The following is a 22,401-nucleotide window of genomic DNA, read 5'->3' on the forward strand; positions in this document are numbered from 1 at the left end:
AACGCCGTTCAATTGCATCCAAACAAGAAACGACCCAGAGAAAGGAGAGAAGAAGAAGAATTTAGAATTCGCGAATTTAATTAGATGAATGGATGATTTATTTAATGAAAACAACCCATCCCCGCCCATCCCTGCTAAATCTTTGTGCTGAAGATGTGAACTCACAGGGCCCAGACAAAGGCATATGAATAGAAAAAAGACGAACACCACCTATTATTAGGTTGTCGTCTTTGATCGATTTAAAATTGTAGATTTTAGATACAGCAATTTCTATATGTATCTGTCCATGATGCAAAAGTAGCACTTGAATCCCTAGGTCTGTAAAAATGTTAGTTGATTCTTGCTTTGTTTTCATATTTGCCCTCCACTTGACCGTTTTAATTTGTGTCGGCGACCATATTATTAATTGTTGTTCCCTGTTTTCACTCTTCTTCAGAAGTAATTCATTTAAGCCAATTGCTGGTCTTCACCAGGCATTGATTATATACCCATTTCAATGTGTCCCCACCCTCCAGAGCATCAGTGTCCCACCTGCTCAGACTGATCTTTCGTTGTTATATTCTTAATGATTATGATACCTCCGATTCGAAATCAGTTTGATTTATTTGAGCCGCTTTTTATGATGACTTCATCTCGGTATCAAATATTCACGAGGCTTTTCTTTTTTCACTTTACCTGTTACCTGACTCCCCCCCCCCCTCCTGTGTTTTTCTAACAGCTAACCAAGAGATGAGAATAAAAAAAATAAAAAAAAGGAGAAAAGAAAGAAATAAAGGAAGAAAGAAACAGGCGTCGCACTAGTCTATTCAATGTAAACAATATCTTTCATTCGCTTCTTTTTGCCGATCTTTCGTTGCAGTTTTTCTAAGCAATTCTATCGAATCTTAATTAAGAGGTAGGCCTAATTAGTTGATATCGTTATTATTAACTTGCGAATACAAATTTGCATTTCTCTTTGGTCTATGAAGAAGAAACAATCCGCCCGTTCCCAACAAGAATTACAGATAGTTTTATGTTGTTAATCTTTCTAATCTTTCTCCTCATATTGTTCTTTTGTTTCAAAATTGGTTGTCTGCTTTTAAGTGTTGTTTTCGTTGTTATTGTTGTATCCAAGTGCTTGAGAGATTTCAGTCAAATCTAGGAATATATCGTCAATGTCATGCCAGATGTTCTGTATGTGTGCGCTGCTATAACAAACGAATCCGACACCATTTCTTCATTTGCCTCGTCACCTTACCTAATAGAATACGCTTAAGCAAAATAATGAAAGTGTCGAATTGCCATCGTGTATTATTCATTTATTCCCGATGATGTAACACGGGAAAGAGAGAGGAAAACCCGAAATGCTTCAATGTTGCTCCATCCAATGTAGCCATAAAAATTATCTCTGTATGTATGGTTCAATGCTGGATAAATAAATCTTATTTTTCAGTTTAAGTCGCTGCTTTATTTGACATTGACAAATTCAAAATGAGAATCAATGTTGTCGCTTTTTCGTTTAGTAGGCTATTTTAGGCAGACGAGATTTTCCCAAAATTTCACTAAATTTGTGTTTCATCAATAACATGTGACATATGTAACAGATCGAATGCAGTTTCATTCAGACTTTTATTTTAATCAAAGATAAGCACTAGAAACATTCTGTCCGCCGGCGATAGAACATATACTGCAAGTTAAAATACAACATCAAAAACAGAAAAGAGGCAGCGATAGCAGTGAACACTGAACACTCTGTGCTGCAACGTGTGTGACGAAAATTGAGTCTACATTTTCGGTGTAATGATCTACAGAAGATCTGCGGGTCCAAACTGGAGTCGGAGAAAAACCTACTACAAGGCTTGGGCATAATAGACAACAGACTTCATTCATTTCATGTCGGATGTATCAGGTCAGCACGGTCGTTAAGATGATGGAACCCTCAACAGAGTTTGCTCAAGATTTGAACGGCCAACGCGAATCTTCATCTTGAATCAGTTGCGAAGCATTTAGCCGCAATTTAAGTCATTTTCGCTGTTGAAATCTCAGTTCTACAACAGTGAACATGGAAGAGCTTTCACATTTTTTTAAACAGTTATTTCTTATTTGAGTTCATTAACAAAGATATAGTCACATGATATTAAACGATGATTCATTTAAACAAACTTTAATTGTGATTTTTTCAAACTTTCGTTTGCGTAGGAATTTCTTGTTATCCTCTCTCATTTTTTTTTTTGCGTAAGTCTTGCAGGGCATTTACAGTAATTTTCACTTGTTTAGTTAAAACTTAATAAATACGCGTTTTGAAGAATGATATAGCAATAGAGCCTTTACATAATGTGATCAGTTGAATTGTTATTTTTCCTATGACGGTGAAGGGAGAGCCACTCTATTTCTGTAAGGAAGGTGATTTTTTTGGGGGGGATTTGGCTATGTGGGGTAAACAGGTATAAAAGGTGAACTACATATTTCCCCGTTTCATTTACCGCATTCATATCCAGCTGGTCTCTGTTCTCATGCCTTATAGTCAAGGAACTGCATAATGCATTTCTGGGGGGAGATACGCGGAGTCCATCCACTGAAATTCATAAAACAAAATTATGTTTTATATGTCATTTACGTGGAATATATGGGAAATTAGATTTCCCATATTTGAGCGTCTTTCACCGGGTACAAACGCGGAATACACCCGCGGTACCGAAAGTAAATGATGGGAGGTCCTATGTAGTTTACATAACATATGCTATTGCCAGTCGTCGAACGTGTGTATGGATGACTGGCTGGCTCCAGTAAATGGCCAACCGTGACAAAAGTATGGGTGACTTGATTCAGCGAGTGTTGGCCTCGACTTCGATGGGCAAACATCCCTTGCGGCTGGTCACCTCCTGGAAGGCGAGGTTGCGCTCCAGTCGTCGGATCTTCTTGGGGCATCCGGAATTGGGCAGGCATTTGGGTTTGAGTTTCTTTTCCCTTTTGGTGAAGCGTTTGACGTGCTCTGCGGGCAGATGCAGATTTCAGTTAATATTGACAGTGAGAACAAGACAAAACAAGACGACTGCTGGGCTTTATACGTAGGCTATATGGCTGGGCTGATGGGAGCTGGGCTACTTACTGGTGGCGGTGGCGCCGAGAAGGACGAAGCGAAAGCGTTGACGTAAGGCCTCCGACTGGTCCCTGGTCAGATCCTGGACTTTGTAGGTTGTCACGGTCGGTTGCAGCATCCACAGGTGGTGTTCGATGGCCTGGCCGTTGACCACTTGCTGGAAAATGTACTGCAAAGTCACGGGGCGACGACAGTAACGGCCAGCAAAAACAAGAGAATCAGCATTTGAATCCAGCAGCAGATAATCAACACTTTAAGACTCTGTGCCGCCCGCGTCTTGTGCCGGGAATGCAGCATCTTTTGCTTTTTATCACGTTTCGATCGCTCATGCACAACAACACAAAACGTGCCGGCAACACAAGTCAGCCCGATACTTTGACAATCGCGAGATGGGGCGAGATGGGGCGAGAGAATGGCGGGATTGATGGCGGTGCCGCTTCTTTTACGACGTCTGCTGATATCAAGGAGCCGAGCCAGCAGCCAAGAGTCGGAGGCTGGCGTGGGTTTGTTTTCGGTGCTGGGGAGACGACAACTGCATGTGATGGTTTCTAGTTTATTACCTGAATGAACTCGGAGGCGTTGCCACCGCCCTGCGCCCGGTAGACGACGACGTCGTATTCTCTGGGCAAACACAAGGTGAAGTTGCCGTGATGAGTGGACGATTTGATGAGCGAAGACGAGGAAGGAGGCGACATGGGGCGACCTGCTGACGGCGTCTTGTTCCGGCCTCCGCTGCCCATTCCAGATGTGGCTTGGATGTTGGACCGCGTCCCAGTGATGGGCGAAGATGACAGGAGCGGCGTCACGGGACCTGCTGGCACGAGAATAAACGCAGACGTCAGAAGGACCAACACGGAAGAGCTGGATGAACCGGAAGAGAGAGAGAAAGAGACCCGATTTGGCGGCCAAAGATCACAAGGCCAGCCTATTGCATGCGGACTGGCTTTTACTCGGCTTTTACTCGGTTTTTACGACTTGCAGCCAATGAGTAATACAGGATCAACAACAACACGGCGGATGAATAAGGATCATCCATTTCAATAAATGTGCGCACCTTGGATGTCTCCCTCGAGTGGACAGACGGGGCAGCAGCGGCCGGCGACTTTGACGGGCCTTTCGCAGTTGAGCGCCGGCCGACTGGGACATTCCAGCCGTTGGCATTCGATCCTGCCAGATTTGCATTTGCAATTGACGCAGTCCATTGGCCCAAATGGACCCATCACCGGGTGCCAAGTCGTCCCGTGCAGGTAATATCTACAAAACGTTGAGGAGAAAGAGAAGAAGAAGACGTCACCAGTCGTCGTCGTCGTCGTAATGGCCCAAATGTTGCGTCTCAATTGACGGGAATAACAAAACAGCGTGACGGAATGTACACGGGAATGTAGGAGGAGGAGCGTGAAAAGATTTATAGAGACGTACCGCCCGCCGGAGATGCAGTCCTCCAACTTGCTGTTGGTTCCGTCCGGCTGCTGCTGGATAATGACGGGCGAATTGTCCATCTCGTCCACTCTGCCAGCCGGATCTGTTTGATTGATCCAATGACATAGTAATATATTAGGTGATATACTGTACAATAGATGGAATAACATGCACAGTTTTGGAATGGATCAGTTTGATTCAAGCTGCTGAATTATATTCGTACCTGGACAAACCGGGCAGCAATCGTCCTTGGTTCGGATGGGGTTGTCGCAGTCCACTTTTGGGCAATCTTTCAGTTGGCACATGACCATTCCTCCCTGTGGCGTGCATCCATTTCCGCACGAGCCGGAACGAAAACGAAAGAAAAATTTCGGTAGCCGTTAGTCGTCGAATGGATTTCAATTATTCACGCACTTTTTTCTGGCGTTCGATCGGCGTTGGTTTTTCCGCCTTGATCTAATCAAGAAAATAACGACCAAGGCGCAACAAGGAAAAAAAGGAGAAGAAACGCGAGACAAGACGAAAAGAAGAAAGAAGAAAGAACAAGAAGAAGAAGAAAAGGGATTGTGCGATGGACGTCAGTCGTGATTTACCGCTCCACCTGGAATCCTGCATGGATACGGCAGGTATTGGTATTCTCTAATAGTTATTGTTTTGGGGCATTCATTCTGCTGGCTGCATCATCTTGTATTTACTATTTAGTCGTTGCTTCGTTTGTATATTTACGAGCATATCGAGTTTCATCGCCGTGAAACAACTTGCAACGTATTCATCAGACACGATTTCCCTTTTCCATCTGCAGTTGATGAGCGAACCGGTGTGGTCCGGTTTCCTTTTTGTCTGCTGTTTTTGGCGTTGTTGTTCCACGACTTGGTGGTAACTCGTAAAAAACCCTTCCAAAATCCAAGCGCAAAGCCACGGAGACGCGACTTTTGAATGTTACATCCGCGCCAGAGCTATATAGCCGTGCTGCCCCTCGTTTTCCACCCAGGCTGCATGGCTGGGCCACTCCCATTTGACGTGACCTCTCATCTCGAGTTCTCGACGTCCAGCTCCATCTCGGAATCTTGATCATCGTTGGCCCAGTCGCATCTATTTTTAGGTTTCCCAATGAGCGAAAATTGCCGACTCGCATTATTCGAGCTCGAAAAAAAGGCCGAAATCAACTTATTTGAACCAATAATTTCTATAAAATCGACATTTCCAGGTTGTTCTCCGATAAGAATGAACTGCTGATGTTGGGTATACTATACTGTATCCATCATTGGATGAGCGCAATAAGTCGACAAGGCCGCCCTTTTGTCCTTTCACTGCTCTTTATTGATGGAGGACGTGGACGGGTCTCGATCTTTCGTGGGGATATGCTGCGGCTACCGTTTTGGCATCATCGGCTGGCAGCAGCGCAGCAGCAGCCAGTCGTTTTCTTTTAGTGGCTCAGTTACGTCAACTCGACATAGTGGACGATGCCAGCAGCAGCGGCCGAAGAAGAAGAGCCCCTCAACTGTTGGGATGTGATTCGGTTTTGGGTTAGCCAGCACCCGGCCCGCCAGGCGGATCCTCTATATACCCGTCCAGCACGCAGCCGCACGGCCGTGTGTTATAGTAGGTTAAAGAGCGGGAGGGAGGGAGGGAGGGGTGGTTGGGTGGGTTGGACGTTGCGATCATAACAATAAAAAACAATCAGAATTTCTATGGCTCGGCCCAGCACAGACAACAACAAGAGACGCAACAATAACGGCAGACAACAGCAGGGCGTGATGTTTTTACCTAAGTATGAATATGTTGATGTCTATAAATATATCGAAGCGGGACTCGGGTAGACGGACACGCGGGTGTTTCAAGAATTGAAAATTATGGAGATGTCATGCAAATGCGCCTTTGCCTTATTCTATCCCCCCCCCCCCTCCATCCGTATATAAAATATCGAAATATCAAATTCTTCTTCTTCTTCTTCTTCTATCCTGGCATCTATTTGGTTGGGCCTCTATTACCGTCGTGCACTTCTCCGACGATGATTTGATGCTTTGTGATGCCGTTGCGCGTCTTCTTCTTTTAGCCTTCGCCTTCCGTTGATGGCCTCATCGGCCCGATGAGGTTGGCCTGGCCATTTCATTCCGAAGTTTCCCCTCAGCAGTCAAATAGTTGTACGCACGTTACTATATTCTAGTGCCACGAGGAGATGCGGCCAGCACGGGCCAGCACGGCCAGCCAACGACGTCAAAGAGAAACTGTAGACAAACAGGCGGGGCGGCCGCCGCCGGGTTGTTTCACGCTGGGAAAGGTGCGAGGTCGTGCTCGCCCCCTTTTCTTTCTATTTTTAGAAAGAAAAACTCTCTGCGTGGTCGACCGAAGGCAATAATAAAAATCCTAAAAAATCGAAACCATCCAGCGGAATCAAATGGAAAAGAAAACCAAAACAAAAAACAAAAATTGGTCAGGTCGGAGAAAAGGGCCCGACCGTCGAATAACCCGTCGCCGTTGCGGATAGGGCGGATCGTTTGGAGTTTGGACAGTATTATAGGAAGATGAGGAAGATTCCGTACACAAAAACAGACTGCTGGAAAAAGGGGAAAGAATCACATTAAGAATTCTGCTCACGACGGCCGTTCGAGGAGAGAGAGAGAGAAAAGAGAAAGAAAAGAAGAAAGAATAAAATGAACGCAACGCACAGCACAGAAACGGGGGCACAGCAGCAGTGCGTATCGGTGGCGGTGGCGGCGGCGGCGAGGTGGCGTATACAATAATATGCTAATAGCCGAGGACCGTGCAAGACACACGCGCGCACATTTAGACGCATCAAAAGAAGAGTGAAATACGGGACTGCTGAGCGCACGCGTCTGCAACGTCTCACGCCGCCAGCACCCGATCGTCACGCGGGGACGGACCATCAGAGCCATCGACCGACCGGCCATCGACAACATTCCAGCCCAATGCCATCGTCAACGACACGAGAAAGAAACCCAGAAGGGGAAATTCCTCCTCTCCATCAATTTGTTTCCCTTCTCTCCGTGCTGCATCAACGTCGTCGATATCACATTCCACTCGACAACTGATTACCTAAATTCAGCAGCAGTCGGTTTCTCTTTCGTCTTTGAATCGAATTCTTCGCTCGCTGCTGGCCTGCCTACAGCAGCAGCTATAATACAGCAGCAGCTATAATACAGCAGCAGTACAGCCCCAGCAATTCTCATCTCAACTAACTGATTCCATTTGCCATGTGTTTTCCCACAACCATCCCGATCGAACCGGTTCGGCCAAACGACTGGCAAACGGCCGGATGCCGCGGATCAGCTTCGCCGATATGATTTTAAGCTCCGATGACACGAGCAAACCCCGTTTTTACTTTTTTATTTTTCTAAATGTTGGAAAAATGGCGCTGCAACTGACCTCGCAAGAGCACTGGACGCACTGGTCGGCGTGCTCCGGTTTGAGACCGACGTTGGACGACGTGAATCGCTCCTTGTGGCGGTAGACGTTGCCGTTGTGCAAGCAGGTGACGCCCGACGACGTCGAACTGCCGCTGAGATCCGAAGACGAGAACGAAGACACTGGAACTTCCTCCGGGTAGAAAGGGGCCGGACGGGTCGAAGCCGCCGTCAGAGTCGTCGTCGTCGATTTCGTGGCCTCTTCTATAAATGATGGCAACCAAATTTTGATTCGTTTTAGCGTTTTAGCCCAAATGATATTTCTCGTGCAGTCGAAAAACAGACAAATATAGAAACAGAAAAATAGCCCGTTTGTTGTTCTGTTGCTTTGGTCGACGCCTACTCTAAATTCCCGTAAAGTTGTCTAATTGGCCGCTCAGCACGCCTAATAATATGCATACTTTGTGCGTTCAAAAATGAAAGACTTACTGGAACAGTGGACGCAGCATTCGTTGGTGGCGGCCGACTCGGGCGAGGCGCAATCCTGGCCGCCGCATTCGTGAATGGTGCAGTTGATTTTGCCGCCCTTGATGGGGATTGGGAGAAGAAATAAAAGGAGAAATCAAATCAATGCAGCAAGGCTCGCAATAAATAATTTGGCATTATTATTTGAAACCAATTTTACCTCTTGGCAGATGCAGGCGACGCAGTGAAGGGCTCCGCGTTGGCCCAGTCGCGGGTACCAGACGTCGCCGACCGCGTAGTTTCTCGACGTGAAGGTGCAAGTCGTTCCGTCCGACACATCGGCCGCCATCACCGCCGCGGACCCTGGATCAAACCATTTCAACAACACCGGTACCGGTAATTTAGATGATCGAACGAAATTCGGGAGACGTTACGTCACGCCATTTTTTATTACAGACGAGACGAAGTAGATCCGGTCTGACAACGTGAGTGGCACAACACCATTGCCTGTGTGTGGTGTACGTTGCTGCTGCCCACGTCTTTTTTCTTTTGGTATAGCTCGCGGCTTCTGCTTGTCTATACTCCCCACTCACGCGGGACTCGGTCACCAGCAGCGATCGGTGCAAATTGCAAAACAGACGAGACAAACAGTTTCACTATCACTTAGCAGTCGTATAGCTAAATTTACAGATTTCGTCAAGAGGAACTTCACTTTAGCAATGGCTGACATCAACCTAATGTACACAAGCAACTCTGTTCGACTCGTCAACTTTTCCAATCAGCAAACATCACATGAAGTTGGTGCTGGTTGTAAAACTTCGTAAAACTTTTGATGGATTTTCGACACTCCAGTCTCCAATCGCCCTCGAATAAACCATTACAACTTAATTATTTAACTTTTAATTTACTTGAAGAAAACGTGACGATTCAACGAGAGTAACTAGTGTCTATAGTGAAATAACCGAGGAACTATTTCGTGTGTGACAGATACTATACAGATCACTTGGGGGTGTAATCGTCTTTTCTTATCTCGTCGTCTGCTAGACGGTTAAAGGGAATTTGAATTAGATTTGAATTGAATTAGAAAGTGAATTTTATGATTTTTCACACCGTTCCAACTCTTTTCATTTGCTCACGGTAGGGAAATTTGAAAAAGTCGTGGTCAGTTTGTCGCCAATCAGCAGCAAGCACAAGCGGTTCCAATGTAATGATTCTTATTTGCTGGTGAAATTGTTTTGATGTGTTGTCTGCTGACATCAAATACGTGATTACTGAAATTTAGATTTGAAATTTGGCGTTGAACACGGTTGAACAGCGTTGAATAGGTGCCGTGTTCTTTCCTTGGTTTCAGACATGTGGTTTTCTCTTATTCACTTGTGATGGCGTATTGTTTTCTTGCCAACAAGCTTGTTACCTTTATAATACTAATCAGCAGTCATAATAGGATACTGTCGCACCTATACCCATTCTTCATGTGAATCTATAGTCCACCTTTTTTCCACAGAAAATTGGTAAGTGTCATTATTTCAAACAACTTCCTCGCTACTTTCAACGTTCTCTTTATTATTTCCTTATTCTCGTTGTGTATGAGCCAAAGTTGAATGATTACGTGCACCACAAAATAGGAAACTTGCAAGCTACCTCGCTCTATTTATTTAAGAAAAAAGAAGAAATGTTGTGTTTGTTTTATTCGTTTCTCTTTGTTGCACGTAGAAACGTCAAGTCTCTGTGACGTCAAGTCGCTTTGACGGTGATGAATCGTTCGTTTCATCCCGCATCCAAATAATTCAATATAGGCGTGGTCGGCTACGGGAAACAGTTTTGGAATGACAGCCGAGGTCTAAACGGCACGGCACGTGCAGCAATTATACTTTGTCTATTCATAGAATTAGACGTTTAGACTTTTTTCCGCTGAGATTCCGAGTCGAGTTGTCGCTGGTTTTTTTTTGTTTTTTTAAATTCGCTGATTCGATTTCGACATGTTGCCACAAAATCTCGTTCCGTCGTTTTTGTTTGATTTTCGCTGGCCAGCGCAAAAGAGCCGAGACATCGGCTGCTGAGACTAGAAGATCTATTTCCAGCCCCCCTTCCCCCCCCCCCCCTTACCTTGTCGTGCCACACTCGACGACACGCGGCCACCGCCGATCGGGACCCCAACTCCGTTAGTGTTGCGCAGGCGAAACAATAACAGCCCGGCCACCGCCCAAGATAACAAACAGACAAGACGACAAGATGAGTGCCCCGTCGTTAATCGACATCCCTGTCCACCTTATCGACCAATGCGGGAAAATGAAGGATTAGACTAGTCAAGTGTTTACATACGTTGTGTTACACAGACCACGAGATCTTGCTGTGCGGGAGGATCGGCCGTGTTCCTTCTCGGCGTGAAAGGCAATAAATAAACGCGGCGTCCGATGCCGACAATTCGAAAACAAACAAGGCCCAATCGTTCATCACTTTGCGTCCTCCTGCCGTTTCTGCGCAGCGTGAAACAACCAACAGCAGTGGCCGGAGGGAAGACACAAATTTTAAAAAAGTGCCGATTTCCCTCGGACCTTCAACTGTCGCCGAATTTGATTGTCTGCGCGCAACGCGTCAGGATTGTGGAACAGACAATTGTGGTGTGTGTGTGTTTGATTGGATTATTATTGACTTTGATTTGTGTAAGATTAATATAAGAGATATAACCAGACTGCAAGTTGGATGGGATTCCAATGACTTCCATCTCGCCTTTCCATCATCATCGACATCCGGTTCGATATTCCATTAATTCCTGTGCGTGTGTTTTGTTTTCGTCCGTGTGATTTTGTCGGTGCTGGATCAGATTCTTCCCCCCAGACTCATCGATGTATACACACACACACGCATCGATTGTGTTTTTTGGCTTGAATTTCATCCGTTCCGCTCGTCTGCTGTAATTTTCTAATTGGCATCGCGCAATCGTCGTTTCGTCGTCCTCCTCCTCTCTCGCACGGAGGGAAAAGGACAATTGAATGTGACGAGGAATTTCAAAATTCGGAGATGGCGGGAGACGATAAAAAGAAATGGGCCGAAATGCGAGGGAATAACGAAACGTGGAGGGAGGATCGTTGCTGAAGAAACGAAAACCACAAAAATAAAGAAAAGAAAAGAAAAAAAAGAAGAGAGAAAACTCTTTGGAAACTCGCGAGGTTGTTGTGCCGGAACTGTCGGTTCATTAGCTCGTTAATTATTCTGATTATTTCGGGTTGTTTTGTTATGTTGTGTCTGTGATGTTTTGCCGGGTCTTATTTATTTCGGTGTTCTTTTCTTCTCTCTTTCCCTCTCCCGTCTCGTCCCGTCTCGTCCCGTCTTAACTCGATGGCTTACGTGATTATGGGAGGGTGTAAAAATTAACGACCGGCCGCCTCTCGAGTCTAAACGCTCGGTGCTGCTTGTCTCGATCTGCTGCGGCCACGGGAATAACTTGGCCAACTTCAAACGCCGGTAAATACGCGAAAATATATTTACCCCCGCAGCTAGCAGCTAGCGCTATACAAGCCATTTTCTATGGTGGCCTCTTTCTAGTCTGTCGCTAATGAATTCATTCATTCCAATCCCGCGTATACAAGTTGAAACGGAGACCCAGCATTTCGTTCCTCGTTCCTCCGGTCCGATTATCGAGTCCATGATGGCAGTTGTTTCTTTCTCTCTCTCTCTAACTCCATCCAGCGCCATCCAGCGCATCGGCGTGATGGGAAAACGTTAAATATAGCAACAAGTGAACCGAGGATGACGTTGACCTCCCGCCGTCTGCGTTTAGACTTGGTGAGAGGAGGAGGAGAGACAGTCAGCGATGCCAGACGGTCAAGAGAAGGTCGGCTCTTCACCTAACATACATTGTCTGTCCTATAGTGACGTTTGAAATCATCCAAGGCAAAAGTAGAAGAAGAAACCCTCCGTCCGTCCCCTATAGATGCTCTCGCGTCCAAAAGTCATTTCTATTTTTAGTGTACTATACTCGGCTCCTGCCACCACCACCACTACTACTACTACTACGACTACGCTCAAAAACTATACAGCAACACCAACCACTAGGCTACTATACTATTACAACAACAGCCCGTTACCATCCAACAAGAGAAAGAGAGAGAGAAGAGAGATCGAGAGAGAGGCTAAGAAAAAGAAGAAACACTTTACAAGTTGATGGTCCCTGCATGGTGATGGTGGTTGGCGTCACGCAGAGAGAGACAGCATCAGAGTCTGTTGTACGACGCCACCACCACTACATGTGCAACATGTTATAGGTTCACAGAGACGGGATGGCCTCCCTCTGCTGTCCCTCTCGATGCGATCCAGCAGCCCAGCCCAGCCCAGCCCACCCCCAATTTCTCCATCAGCTCAAAAACCCAAAGGGAAAAGGGCACTGGGACGGGGTGTTGTCGTGTGGTGTGAGGGAAACAAGGTGAAACCCTTTTCCAACTCGTGAGAGGACCAGCAGAGACCCCAGCAAAGATACGGGGGTATCTCTGTTGATGATGACTGTTATTAAGATGGACAGGCATTCCACTCGTTTTATGGATGCACAACAAGCCCAGGGAATAGAGAGAGAGAATAACCAAACCCTCTTTTCTCTATAGATTTTTTCTTTTTCGACTTTTTCGACTTTTTCTTGGCTTTTGAGTTTGTTTTCTTTTACTTTTTTGGGGTTCTCCTTTTTCCAATTATTTCTGGCTTTGGTTCATTTGTCCGCCATACCTTGGCCGCATGATCCCATTTCCACACTCAATATTCAATATTCCTTATCAAAGAACTGAAATGAAATTTTCTATATCGAATGCGTCAGGATTTCAATGGAGAATTGGAGAATTCACAATTGGTAGGTGCGTTTTTTTTATCTATTCAAGGCGTTTGTTGATTTTTTGTTGCGTCGTCTCCGATGGATTTTATTGTCTTGGTTTTCTAAAAAAATCGCCATAAAACTACGCGCCTCTTTTTTCTTCTTCTTCTTTTCCTACAGCACATTTACGATTCTATAAAAGTGTCGTTTGTTTTGACGCTTACAACTGGCGACGCAAACTGCGCCCTTCCTGACAGCGGAACCAAACCCTCGTGCTGCGTGGCATATTATATTTGCTTGTCCGTTATCGGTTCGTTATGAATATTCAACTTTGATTGTAGCCTACTGCAAGTTGCCGCACCTATAATGCTCCTCAAATGGACACGAATGAAACAATGGCTGCTGGAGAAATTGGCACGAATGTCAATGTGGCTGTATGGGCCAGCACTCACGGAAAAGAACAACCCTGGATATGTATGCCTACGATGATTGCACGCGGTGCCAGTATAACCGCTCATTCATTGCTTCCTTCCTTTTCCACTTGATTGCCGCTCGTCGCCGAACGAGTCAGCAGTCGACGTTAACCAACAGACGTGACGGAAACGGTGATGTCACTGTATGGCGTATTGTTTGTTTTACCTGCTGCCATCAGCGATGAGAATGTCGACAGGAGGAGCAATATCGTCGGGACGGCTGCGGTCAGGGTTGTTGTTGTCGTCATCATCCGGCCTTGTTGTTGCTGCTGCTGCTGCTGACGACGGCTCATGATGACGGAATTGGCTGACGCTGCTGTCATTCGGCTGCTGCAGCGACGAAACAGAGAAAAGAAAAGAAAACAAAACAAAAGAAAAAAACGAGAATAATGAAAATCTTGTTTTAAAATTCACCAGCGTGCCGCCTATGGGATACCTTTAAAGGTGACACTCTGTGCAAGGAGATAGGAGGAGAACAAAAGTCAAATGATGGGCACCACCACTTTTTGTTTTGTTTTTTGGATTTATGTTTTTTTGTTTTGATTGCACGAAAATCGTCACGTCTCGAAACGGAACTGAATTTCCCTCGGTAATTTTGTATTCCACAGTAACAAATGATGCTGGACGACACAAATGGAATCACACACGACGCGAGGATCGGATCGTCAACAGATTTTGGCTCGGTGCCGTTTTTGTGTGAGGTGCGGAGTCGATGCCGGTCAGTGGAAGACTGGCGAGACCTGGTCGAATGGTAGCGCGTGTTATGTTTTCCCATTTTCTTTCTTTTTTTTAAAAAATAAGAAAAAAAGGAAATTCTCTTCTCGCTCCATTCTCTCATTCCTTCGCCCTCCTCTTTCCTCCCCTTTCTCTTTCTGTTTCATTCTATCCTTCGGCAATCGTCCAACAGACAAGACTAGACTATATAGAGACCCGGCACAGCAACACACGCACAGAGACTCGCGTTTGTACCTCTCGTCTCTTTTTCTTTTCCCTTTTCTTATAATATCCGTGGCCATTAAATACTTACAGCAGATGAATAGATGCGCGACCAGATTTTCGTTTTTTGACTTAACTGCAGCCAACGCGTGCCAAATATCCCATTATACGACATCCTGGTTCCAGGAAATCCCGGGAATTGTCAGCATCAGAGATATCGAATCAGCGAGAAAACGCGCCTGCTGCTGGCCGTTTCTTCCATTCAGCCATCAGGACCAGTGACTCACATTATTATCTATGACCGTCGTGATGTTTGAATGAACGAATCCAGTGGGCCCTATATACACATCGCGGCGAATTAATATTTCTCCGACGTCAGTTATAGTATAATTAACCATCAGCAGCTCTGATTCAGTGTCCAATCAGCAGCGGGATTTCCAGCAGCGGGATTTCCAGCAGCAAGTTTCAGCATGTCGATTGTGCTGTCGTCGTGTTCTTAATTCGACTAAAAAATAATTGGGTACAATGTCAAAGAAAACGAATTTGACTCCACGTACACAATGAACCAGCAGCTTCCGAGTGACGCACTGAACATGTCGCAATCCATCAAAAAGCAGCAAAGGACCACTAAATCCAGAAAGACGCCGACACTTGATTCCCTTTTAGCCTTTGACGTAGCCTAATAATATCGCATCCGAGCTCTAGCGTCTTTGTCTAATGAAATTCCGAATTCTACAGAAAAGTCTGGCGATTCGACCGTTGATGATGAAGCGAAATTCGTCGATTGAGACGCCGAAAGGAATTTGCATTTTTCTGCTGCTCTTCTGAATTTTCTTTCTATATGTTTAGAAAAATAGGGCGTCTTGTTTTTTTTGTTTTTTTTTTAAATCTCCATATACATTTCCCAGGCTGTAAACTTGTTTGTTTTTCATTTGTCTCGGCCACACATTTTCGATTCAATTTGCTTCTCTTTTTCCCCCCCTTATTCATCTTTTATTGTCGTCTCTTTTGTCCCGGTCCCTCACGACTTACATTCCAAAACTGGGTTTCCCGGACGGAGACACACAGAGCAAGCCGACACGTGCTGTCCGTGATGATGATGTATAAGTGTGTGCTGGAGAGAACGGGAGACACAAAGCGGATGTCACGACTCGATTTTTGGATTTTTTGATTCTTCGATTTTGTCGTCGTATTTCTTTTTCTCATTTTCGTCATCTTCTTCTTCTTTTTAGATTTGTTTCCAAAGTTCGTTTTAAACGTGCCGCCTCCGTGATAAAACAGACGATTTTGCTATGACTGACGGCTGCTGGGTGATTTATTTGAATAAAATGACGAATATACAGCACCGTTCACTTGTAGAGTTGTGTCTTTTGAACGGGTTGATGAAACAACAGTGGCCGACGTCGATTTTTCCCGCGTCTCTTCGCCGACTGACTATAGATGGATGAGACTTTTCCTTGATGCTGTTCGTCTGCAAAGAAGAAAAGAGTCCCCGGTCGGTCCGTTCGACCAGCGATTGGCGCTTTGACTAATGGGCCCGTTCATCATTCCTCGCCAGTCGGGGACCAGAAAGATGACACGACCAGGATGCTGCACTGGACCGTGCGGGATCGGCACACAGGATCTCGTCCGAATAATCCAACGTTCTAGTTAATGGTTCGCGTCAATTTAATTGATTTACAGCCCATTCGTCATCCGTCCATAAATTATTGATTTTCTTTACTATTTATTTTGGACCTTTTTCTATCGTAGAAGAACTCAAACCAAAAGAAAACATGGCCGAGTTTGTTTTCACATAATAGTAGCGCTGTTCATTTCACGACGGCCGCTGCTGATGTGTCACACAAGGAATTTGAGGCTAATCATACGCCATCTTTGGTTTCAACACAACCGGTGGCCGTTCCACAGGCGAGTGATGGATGAATCACTCGACAGTACCAGCAAACGTCGAAATGATGGGAAATTATATAAAATTGGTTTGGAAATTATTTTTCCTTCGGGGAATAAATAACTGGACACAACTCGAATGTGAATCTCATTTCGGGTATTTGTGATGATTGATTTTTCGATGTGGAGTTGCCAAGATTTCACAGTTTATTGTTTTCGTGTTTGGCGCGTTACGATTTCCTTCCGGGAATCGCACGGTCCTAATTTTAGCTTTCCGTTTTTTTTTTTGTTTTTGTTTTTTTTTTTTTTCATTTCAATATTTTATTTTGTATCTGTCAAAAGATTGCTGCTGTTTAATTAATGTCTTCACATTTAGACACGGTATTATCATCTGGTCGATGCTGGTATAGACATTTTCTTCGAATTGCCGCTTCGTATAAACAGGATCGTGAAATGCCCCAAATTCTTTAAAGAAATTCACGTAAATAATTTCTAATGTGACGTCCATTTTGTTGTTTGTCGTCTGACGTGACGCGGTGACAATCAATCACACAACAACAACGAAAAGTCCGCCGGACAAAATTGATTCCATCACACGACGCCTTATGATATCAGCAGCAGTTTCTGAGATTCTGGCATCTTCGACGCCCTGACAAAGTAGCAAAACCCCGGCCCTGACAAAGTAGCAAAACCCTGGTACAAAACGCACTGGCTCTTAATTTTGACAGACGACGGAATATTTCCCCCCTCGATCTATTTTTCTCCGATCTTTTCCAAGAATCCCAAAGACAGATGATCTGCTGATCTTGAATAGGGATAGAACCCGCTGGATGAATCCAAATTTTTGGTAGGCTGCCACTCTGCCTTGACTCAGCAGGTCAGTGCCAACTTTACAATATGCAAAATCACGGCAACTAAAGCGCGGTGTTTTTTGCTTTAGAAACCGTAATGTCACGAAATGGGTTCTTTATAGATTTCACGCAGATGGCGTTTGTTATTGGCGAACGCAATGATTTCCAAATTGTTAAAATTAATTTACAAGTTGCATCGAGCTCAATCATCCTATCTTTGCTATTGTCAGACAACCCAGTCCACCTCCTCTTCTCCAGTCTCCACCATATCCTGTGGTTATGACTTTCCATTAGCTTATAGTGTTGTGCCCCTTTGACAATCTTTTGGCGACGATATGATTATTTAATTGCCATTGCTTGTCTCGACCATGGCTCGTCTTCGTCCAGGAACTGCTCGGAGCTTTCTGTTCTTTCAACTAAAAATAGATTGGCTCCACTCACGCAGCACGTCACAATCAGCTAATAAAATGTCACATTTCAACTTTTTTTCAAAAACAGACCATTTCTTATCGATTTATTGTGATTTTGTTTGATACTGTTGATCTGGATATAACAATTAAGAAAATTACATAGCAATCACGTTAGATAACAGAATGCCGTCTTCCCCTCTCTAAATAATAACCTTACTTGGCGTTGGGAGATCATAGAGTGATGATTTATTTACTCGAAGAAATTTGAATCCGTGCGCCTCGGAAATTATTGAAAGAGCAGCTGTCAGTTGAGCACGGTCAATTTCATATCTTGTGGTTCAGCTGCACATTTCACTCAGTGTGCTGGTCTGTCTGGTTTCTCTCAATTTTGCCAGTTTCCCCGAGTTTCCATGTTTAGAGCTCAGGGCTTTTTCTGTTTGGCAGCACTGCATGTCGCTCTTATTGGTGACATCCGCAAATCGCACGGCTGTTATTTTGGCTCATTGGCTCATTGCAGTTGTTGTTACTGTCCATTTGAGACCTTCATTCGATCGGAGAGAGTGCCGCCCGATATGGGCCATGGAATGTTGGTGGAAATTCCACAGCAACTCATCGCTGTCGTCTTTCAAAGTGACGTCCTTATTATTTACAAAATTTCCAAATCTGGCAAATTAAATAAAATCACCCAACTTTCTCTCAATTCTACGAATATAAAGAACGAAGCAAACAGTCGCTGCTGGATTTCGGCCTTTAGTAAATCTATACATTTGCTGTCAGGATCCCATTTTCCAAGAACTTGTTGGATTTCTCCGAATCTTTTCTGACCGGCCATGACAACAACGTTCAGTGACTCTTTGACCGTTTGATGACTTAACGTCAATGATTTATGACACAACTGGTTACGTGGTTGTTGACCATTGTCAGCAGTCAATAGGCAGGTACTGAGACGCCTGCAGCAATAGTTGAAATATTTTTTCACCTATAAACGAAGGGACAGTTTCAGTTCAATCGGTTTCCGTCCCAGTTGGCGAGTGAACTGCTGAAAAGTGCGGCCGCATTTGATGTGTTGTAACGTGTTGCATCACCGCGGGTCTGAAACGCGCCAGCGCTGCACAATCGATCACGATTGCGCCATCAGCAGAGCCACGACAAAAGGCAGACACGATGGGGTTTTTCATGGCACCGCCGCAGCAGCTCAACGGGACCAAGAGAATCCGAGAGCCCTGCAGCAACAGCAGTCTGTTCGAGTTCCTCCGTTTCCCCTAATATCTCGCATTCGTCTCAAAGAATTTACATTTCCCGTGTGCCAAATAATGTTTCTCTCCGCTCCTATCGTTTCTTCTGTCTCCGCTGGCTGGCCCGCCCGCCCGTTCGGTCACGTAATAATAAGTCGTCGTTATTATCCGCAGTTTAGAATTGCAGCATGCAGCAACAGCATCGGCTCGGGTGATTGGCCCATCATCATCGTGTGCTTTTGTGCAATGGAACCCCATGCTGGTCGCAGTCGAGTTATTCGACGTGTTAGAGCAGCTGCAAGGCGATACGCTGGGCAATAAAAAGAAACTGGAGATTTGTTGTACAGCAACACACCAGACACTTTCGTTGACGTTTCACAAAATTCATAGGAATCGGGATCTTCTAAATATACTACCATACGGCGAAATGGTATGACATCAATTTGATTCTCATTCATTATACACCGTTTTGTTGTTGCTCAATTGATTCTGCAATTTTTCTATCTTGTCTACTGTCCCCCTTTTTTAGGCTTACCTCAGAAAATTCCTGATTGTTTTTCCATCATCTACCCGTCCATTCCAGTCGTATTCAAGAGCTGCCATATGGACTGTGCCAATTCTGAAGTCAGAAAGAGGGGGCATTGGCCTCTCAATAGACAGAGACATTGTCAGCATCTAGCATGCGGATGGCGATACATAAGCAAAGTATTCGGTGAGTAGCCTACACAATCATTGAAGCCAGTATACTGGCAAGGTATCTGTGGTTCACTAAATTGTACATTCAAATGTACATGCAGTAGGGACGAAAGAACTGCACTGTACCTGTTTGCCATAACAACAACAATTCATTTGTTGTCGGGGTTGTGTTGGAGGGAGTGTTCATCCAGGGTTGGACAGAAGCAAGTCCCATCCATCAAAAGATCTCCTTAAAAGAAAGAAAGTTTCAACTCTGATGTTAAAGAAAATCCAACAGCATCAGAATGATGGAAGGGAAGACTGAACGGAATGGAATGATGGATGAGAAAACCTTGTCTATCCTGGACCGAAAGGTAATACCTTTTAATTCTTTCTACCAGGTCAAGGATGTTGAGATAAAAAAAAAAATTCCAAAAATTCCCCTCAATCCACCCTCACCACCAAGGCAACGTATGTTTAAGTCTCCGTCCACCAGAAACCACGGAACTGTGTGTCCCTATTATTAGAGTTGAGGAATAACTATGTCAGTTAAATATTATCGACGATGCCAAAGACCAAGGAAGCAAAGAAGAAAAAAGTGAAGGAAATCCCCGACCTAGGCCAATCGTTGACGGAATACAGGGTGGAGGGAGGGGGGGCGAATCTCATCTATCATTTGGACACGCGCTGCACCTCCAATAACCAACTCGGCGGTTTTTGGCGGCACGAAACGGGCGCTGTTACATCAGATCCCCCCCCCCCCCTCAAAAAAAAGAGTAAAATGTCTGTATTAGACATTCTATTAGGAATAGCGAAACCGGTTGGTAAGATCTCAGTTCGGAAATGTGTTAGCGAATTTTCAGTTTTTTTTTACCGTTCCCGGACGTCATTTGTATTCTTGAACCGGTTTCGTGATCTTTTTTCTTATCTTAATGGCAATCCGGGTTCGATTCTTGACAAATATGTGCGTACTTATCTCTTTGGCGACATTACAGAAACCGAAAGTAAATCTTCCTGAAACTAAACTTACAGTTTTTGTTGAAAGTAAATTTTCATTTCACACAAAGAAATTGACATTGTAATTATCAATAAAACCCGACAATGCGCCAGCCATCCTAAGACGCTGGGATTCTGTCGGAGCTAATGCAATTGGACCCGATCAACTTTGTTGTTGTTTGATTCGAATTTCAATTTCGCGCGGTTTCGTGTTGCTATAATATGCGGCAACAGTGGACGACGGCATTAAGATATTATACGTATAGTTTTTCGTTTATGGCTGGAGTATAGCTCCATAGATGATTTCACATGGAAACAATTCGATCGATTTCTGCTTCAACATCCGTCAGAAATCCAAGGAAGACTGCAGTCGACGAGCGTCATAAAATACTGAGCTACTTCGTAGAGGAGTTCACGAACAGTAGCGCTTTTCACGGTAGACGAGATGAAAAGGTGAAAAGTAAACAAGCGAAACCCGCATCGAATAGAATTACTGATGGGAGTCTGGGACTCCTTTTTCTCGGCAAAGTAGCGGAACTACATAATAGATTAAAATAATCAAGAAATGCATTATTGTTTTCTTTCTTCCTGCTACTAGTGTACAGTATTTTGCAGGTGCTGCCTTAGAGTCGAGTGTATTCGTTCATCACGTATTCTCGTCACGGCGACGGATATGACCAGTGCATTAACTGCTGATGCTGTACAGGACTGTTGCATCATTATCAGCAGGAGCAGTGCCGACGAGGCGAAGTCAAAGTCGGCAAACGTCCTGAGTGACAACCAAATCCGGTCGACAACAACACAAGCACATTTATCTTCTATTTTTCTCTGCTTAGTGAAGATGGGCTAGTAAATGTTGCCCGCCATGAAGAAGAAGAATTAGTGGACGGAATAAATGAACTAGGGCTATCCCTGATGGAAGCCTCCTGATAACGTGCTCGTGATAACTACAAGCTACATGTAATTCATTCAAATCCAATCACTAAAACGCTTATTCAGAGTCAGACATTGAGCTAGTCCAAGGAAGAAAGACGAGAAAAGATGAAAACAAGTTTGACAACTCGCAACAGATGGTGGACGAGAAATAATAATTCCGCCATCAACCAGTTTCGTTTTACGTTTTATCGGGTGTTGATTCATATATTTTTGCACAGCCGAAAACAAAAAAAAAAAATCGATTGAAAGTCAAAGCGACAAATTTGATGAAATCGAACGACTAGTGTCTAGTCTCAATTACGTCAAGCAGGAATGTCGATAAAAAAAATTACTTAAAGGAATATCACGATCGGAATACCTTAGTTCACTCCTTTTCAGTGACCAAAAAATTGAGAGTCTTGAACCGACTTGTAAATTCAGCAATAAAATAAGGTTGTAGAGAAAACGATGGTAATTAATTTGCTATTGAATTTTGCGACTTGTTATGTGACAGGTAAGTTGTAAAATAGTTAAAGTAAGTCGAGGCTCACCTTTAAACGATGCTCAAAGTTGTATAGTTTCCTAGGCTGCAGTGAGTTGATTATGCTGGCAATCGATTGACTCGCAAAGGTGTTGATGATTGAAAATGTATGACGAGAATCAATCGGAGAAATTTTGTTGATGTTTGTCAATTGTGAAAATGTTGGTCGACTGAATGCTTGCGGGTCGACTGTCGCCGTTCAACTAACGGCTGCAGTTGTCTCTCTTTTTTATTACAACGCGACGAGTAGCAGGGCCGACCGGTGGTTGGTCGGCGAATAAGAAGATCGCGCAGCGCACGAAATCATTTTTTTCTCTTATCTTGTACTCCCCCCCCCCCCCCCACCCCCCTATTTC

The 22,401-nt window shown here is 44.5% G+C and overlaps 1 protein-coding gene and 1 long non-coding RNA gene across 5 annotated transcripts; one reads left to right on the top strand and one right to left on the bottom strand.

Moving 5' to 3' along the window:
- Positions 1–2,768: 2,768 nt before the first annotated feature.
- On the bottom strand, positions 2,769–22,249 carry LOC124350606. 4 transcript variants are annotated; one of them, XM_046801387.1, is made up of 11 exons: positions 22,056–22,249; positions 13,766–13,929; positions 8,549–8,691; positions 8,353–8,449; positions 7,886–8,127; positions 4,722–4,815; positions 4,499–4,601; positions 4,134–4,333; positions 3,640–3,890; positions 3,089–3,248; positions 2,769–2,971 (listed from the first exon to the last, which is right to left on the bottom strand). In XM_046801387.1, exons 2-11 carry the CDS (start codon positions 13,920–13,922, stop codon positions 2,805–2,807), a joined length of 1,614 nt encoding a protein of 537 aa, XP_046657343.1. In that variant the 5' UTR covers positions 13,923–13,929; positions 22,056–22,249; the 3' UTR covers positions 2,769–2,804. The 4 variants fall into 4 exon arrangements, with proteins under 4 accessions (XP_046657343.1, XP_046657342.1, XP_046657340.1 ...); XM_046801386.1 differs by lacking the exon at positions 22,056–22,249 and adding an exon at positions 14,036–14,198 and having other exon boundaries at positions 13,766–13,926; XM_046801384.1 differs by lacking the exon at positions 22,056–22,249 and adding an exon at positions 14,036–14,198.
- On the top strand, positions 19,295–21,680 carry LOC124350923. The gene is made up of 4 exons (XR_006921283.1): positions 19,295–19,348; positions 19,448–19,630; positions 19,716–19,967; positions 21,188–21,680. It is a non-coding gene; the product is annotated as an uncharacterized LOC124350923 (long non-coding RNA).
- Positions 22,250–22,401: the final 152 nt, after the last annotated feature.

Source organism: Daphnia pulicaria, chromosome 7 (assembly GCF_021234035.1).
Source record: "Daphnia pulicaria isolate SC F1-1A chromosome 7, SC_F0-13Bv2, whole genome shotgun sequence".
Taxonomy (NCBI): Eukaryota; Metazoa; Arthropoda; class Branchiopoda; order Diplostraca; family Daphniidae; genus Daphnia; species Daphnia pulicaria.

Bases quoted from the DNA above. Each gene is read 5' to 3' on its own strand.
- LOC124350606 (XM_046801387.1), bottom strand. From the start codon at position 13,922: ATGACAGCAGCGTCAGCCAATTCCGTCATCATGAGCCGTCGTCAGCAG. The intron at 8,692-13,765 runs GTAAAACAAACA...GGTTTGATCCAG, and splicing joins CTCATCGCTGATGGCAGCAG to GGTCCGCGGCGGTGATGGCG. The intron at 4,334-4,498 runs GTACGTCTCTAT...AACGTTTTGTAG, and splicing joins GACTGCATCTCCGGCGGGCG to ATATTACCTGCACGGGACGA.